Here is a 3,705-nt window from a genome sequence, read left to right on the forward strand (position 1 = left end):
GAGACATTCCTGTATCCTTTTGATAAATTCCCCTTTCTCGTTTAAACCTTTCATTGCTGGGGTTCTCCACGGGGCTTCCCGCCATCATTTTGCTTTGGCGCCATCTGGCGACCAAAAAGGAAGTGATGCGCCTGTGCTCTCTACTCTCTGCCTTTTGTCTCTTCCCTTGGTCGAATCTGGTACCTATACCTTTAAGATGCTTGGTCAAGACTGAAGAATTCGGGGGCCGGCGCCAAAGAACGCAAGTCCTCTTAGGTTGGTCCTGTCCGGGTAAGGGGCGGGCTGTAGCAAACTCCACGTAAGAAATTGGTCTTTCTTTTGGTTCCGCCCCCGTGAAGCAATCACGAACGCCTGTGATTGGTCAGGCGCTCTGGAGGCGGGGGCTCCGAGCTTGGCTCCAGGTTCTTCAGCAAGTCAGGGCTGCGGCGGGGTGGGCGGTATGTCCGCGGGTGGGGAGACGCGTGGGGATGCAGGAGGAGAGGGCACTGCTGCTGCCGCCCCCTTCAGCTTCAGCTCGGAACCAACGCTCGAGGACATGTAAGCCGTCCTTGCCCAGGCTGGGCTGGGGAGATCGCCCCCTTTCTCCCTCCGTTTGGGGAGGGCCCCTCCACGTGGTCGGGAAGAAGGCTAGCAGCTGTGCTCAGGTCCTAGCTCTGCTGGCTGACCCCCGCAGGCGAGCCTTCTAACCTCCTCCTCTGTAAAATGGGCTTAATGCACACCTGAGGCAGGGGATATACCGGAGTACGATGCTGCTTCTGCCCTGTCTCTGCCCTCCAGGAGCCGGAGGTAGGACGGTGGTAAATGTAGTGTTGAGAGGTGGGAGGCATTTCTTGCTGGAGGAAATCAAAGAGGGCTTCTTAGGGGAAGTGTCCTGGAGCTGTATTCTGTAAAATCAATAGGATTTAGATATACAGAGATAGGGATATTCCAGATGGAGGAAAACTGCAGAAGCAGCAGCAGGAGGTGGAAAAATGAAAAAGAAGGTATTATTAGATTTCGACAATTTAGGGTCTGTGTAAGGTCCCACCCATTTTATAGATGAGGAAACCAAGTTCCCTAAAGAGGAAACGACTTGCTTAGGCCACCCAAGGAATTGGTTGCAGAATCCCCCCGATACCCATGCCCCCATTACATATCACTGAGGTACCTGCCAGGGCCCTGTATCTCCTCCCCCATCCCCTAACCTTGGGACCTGGACTTCCACCCCTTTCTCCTATTCCAGCCGCCGCCTCCATGCCAAGTTTGCTGCTGAACGAGACTGGGACCAGTTCCACCAACCTCGGAACCTCCTCCTGGCCTTGGTAGGGGAAGTAGGGGAGCTGGCAGAGCTCTTGTGAGTAGATGACAGGCTTCCGGAAGAGTCTGTGTGTTGGGGAGGGGAGGGGAGGATTTATTTGACCATTAGATATCCCTGGATCCAATTTCCCCTCCTCACTACCAAGCTCTGTACATGGTTGCTGGGCATACAAAGATGACTTATGGGTCCCTGCCCTCTAGGGGTGCCCAGTCTCCTGGGAGAGAAAGGTGTGAAAACAGCAAGGCAGGTCCAGGTCTAAGAAGGGACAGTGGTAACTGTCCTTTACCTCTGCCTCTGGGGTGGAAAGGCAGGTATTCTATAGAAGACCTGCCTATGGCATTCCAGACAGGGGGAGTTTACATTTGCAAAGGTAGTGAGGTGGGAAAGGGCAAGTTAAATTCAGGGAGAATATAAGATTCCTTCAGTGTAAGCTTCTTGAGGAAGAGCAAGGATTTTGTCTGTTTTGGTCTCTGGTGTGTCCCAAGTGGCTGGGACACAATAGGCACTCAATATACTGTGGCTGTGGAGGACAGGGGTAGGATAGGAACACAGAATGATAGAATCAGGGCTGGGAAGTAATGGAGTTTGGACAGAACACCTGACCAGATTTGAATGGTAGAAAGGTCACTGTGTCTGCAGGGTGGATTGGATCCCCAAGAGAATTGGGTCAGGGGAGACCGGTGAGGAAGCTGGTGTAGATGAGGCAAAAGGTGGTGAGACCTAAGTCAGGGCAGTCACTGTGGGATGGACAAATGAGGGCACTGATGTGTGTGAGGGCAAGCCATTCGTTCATTACAGATTCATGACCACCATCTGTGTGCTATGTCCTCTAGAATCGAGATATGGCCTTGAACAAGATAGACACAGTTCCTACCATCACAGTGCAAGGAGACTGACAATAGATAAGTGAACTAATTTTAAAAGATGTGGAATTGTCACAAGTTCTATGAGGAAAGTAACACAAGGTGATGAGAAAGAAGGTAACAGAAGGGAAAAGGCTTTTCTGAGGAGGTGACATCTGAGCTGAGACCTGAGTAACAGCCAGCCATGGGAAGGATGGGGGGAAGAGCATTCAAGGCAGAGGGAGCAGTAAGTGCAAAGGCCCTGTGACAGTTTGGCCCATTTGCAAGGCAGAAAAGGCCAGAGTGGCTTTAGGTGGGGAGTGAGAGGGAGCATGGTGGATGATGACACTGGAAGAAGGAGTCAGTTCATGCAGGACCTGGAGGGCATGGCAGGAGTTTGGATGTTATTCCAAGCACACTTGGGGGAGTTTTAAGCAGGGGAGGGACAAAATGTAATTTGTGCTTTTAAAAGATGGTGCAGGGTAAGAAGATGAGTTAGAGGTTTCTGCTGTGGTCCAGGTCTAAGGTTTAGTCTGGGGTGGCAGTGGCTAAGGCCGGCAGGGGAGGAGTAGAATTGTGTCTTTTGGCTACTCCTTGGCTCAGGTAGGGACACAGAGGTCTGGGTGGATCATCTGATGGGGTCTCTTCCCCACCCAGATTCCAGGGCCTAGCTGGGTTGACTTGTCTTTGGAGGAACTTCCTAGGAGGTGGGAGTTCATTGCTGCAAGGCCTGGGGTGTGCCCCTGAGAGGTGGAACCCACTGGCCTAGCTAGCATCTATGTGTGTGTGCCTGTCTTTGTGTCCTGTCCCCAGTCAGTGGAAGCCGGATGAGGAGCCTGGGCCCCAAGCCTGGCCCCCCAGGGAACGAGCAGCCCTTCAAGAGGAGCTCAGTGACGTCCTCATCTACCTGGTAGCATTGGCAGCCCGCTGCCATGTAGATCTGCCCCGAGCAGTGCTCTCCAAGATGGACACCAACCGGCGACGCTACCCAGTGCATCTGTCCCGCGGCTCTGCCCGCAAGTACACAGACTTGCCCCATGGAGCCACCTCTGAAAACCAGGCTGTGGGGCCTGCAGACCTTGCCTGTGAGTCCACAGGTCAGGCCTCAACCTAGAAACATGGGCACAGAACCTGCAACTCAGCACGGCATCTGAGGAGCAGAGGGTGCTCCAGCCATGCTACCTCATTCTAGTCCTTTCCTAACAGATCATGGGCCTGGGCGCTACCCTTCTTGAGGTCTGAGGCCCAAGAACCTCCAGTAGGTAGCCTCCTGTTTTTTTCTCTCTCAATAAAAGTTTTGGTTAGCAACTTCTGGATTCTTCCTGGGGCAGCTGGGGAGGCTCTCTGTCTCAGCACATGCTGGAGAGGGGTACCAGGGATACCTGTGAGCCCAAAGCCCATGTTTCTCTAATTATACTTCCCACCTGCAGAGCAGAGAGATCTGATTTCTAGTAAGTTCTCTGTCTGACCTCATGCAAGTAAGTCCCTTCCCCTTCTCTAAACAAGACTGGAGGCTTTATGTAGTGTTGGATAAGAGCCCAGGTTCTGGAGCCAGGCTGTATGGGT

At 52.9% G+C, this 3,705-nt stretch overlaps 1 protein-coding gene across 1 annotated transcript; it reads left to right on the forward strand.

Moving 5' to 3' along the window:
• Positions 1–279: 279 nt before the first annotated feature.
• Positions 280–3,447, forward strand: DCTPP1 (dCTP pyrophosphatase 1). The gene is made up of 3 exons (XM_027126394.1): positions 280–537; positions 1,223–1,333; positions 2,953–3,447. The coding sequence occupies exons 1-3, from the start codon at positions 440–442 to the stop codon at positions 3,251–3,253; spliced, it is 510 nt and encodes a 169-aa protein (XP_026982195.1). The 5' UTR covers positions 280–439; the 3' UTR covers positions 3,254–3,447.
• Positions 3,448–3,705: the final 258 nt, after the last annotated feature.

Source organism: Aethalodelphis obliquidens, unplaced genomic scaffold (genome assembly GCF_003676395.1).
Source record: "Aethalodelphis obliquidens isolate GAN/ISIS:26980383/991018 unplaced genomic scaffold, ASM367639v1 scaffold30, whole genome shotgun sequence".
In the NCBI taxonomy this organism is placed as follows: Eukaryota; Metazoa; Chordata; class Mammalia; order Artiodactyla; family Delphinidae; genus Aethalodelphis; species Aethalodelphis obliquidens.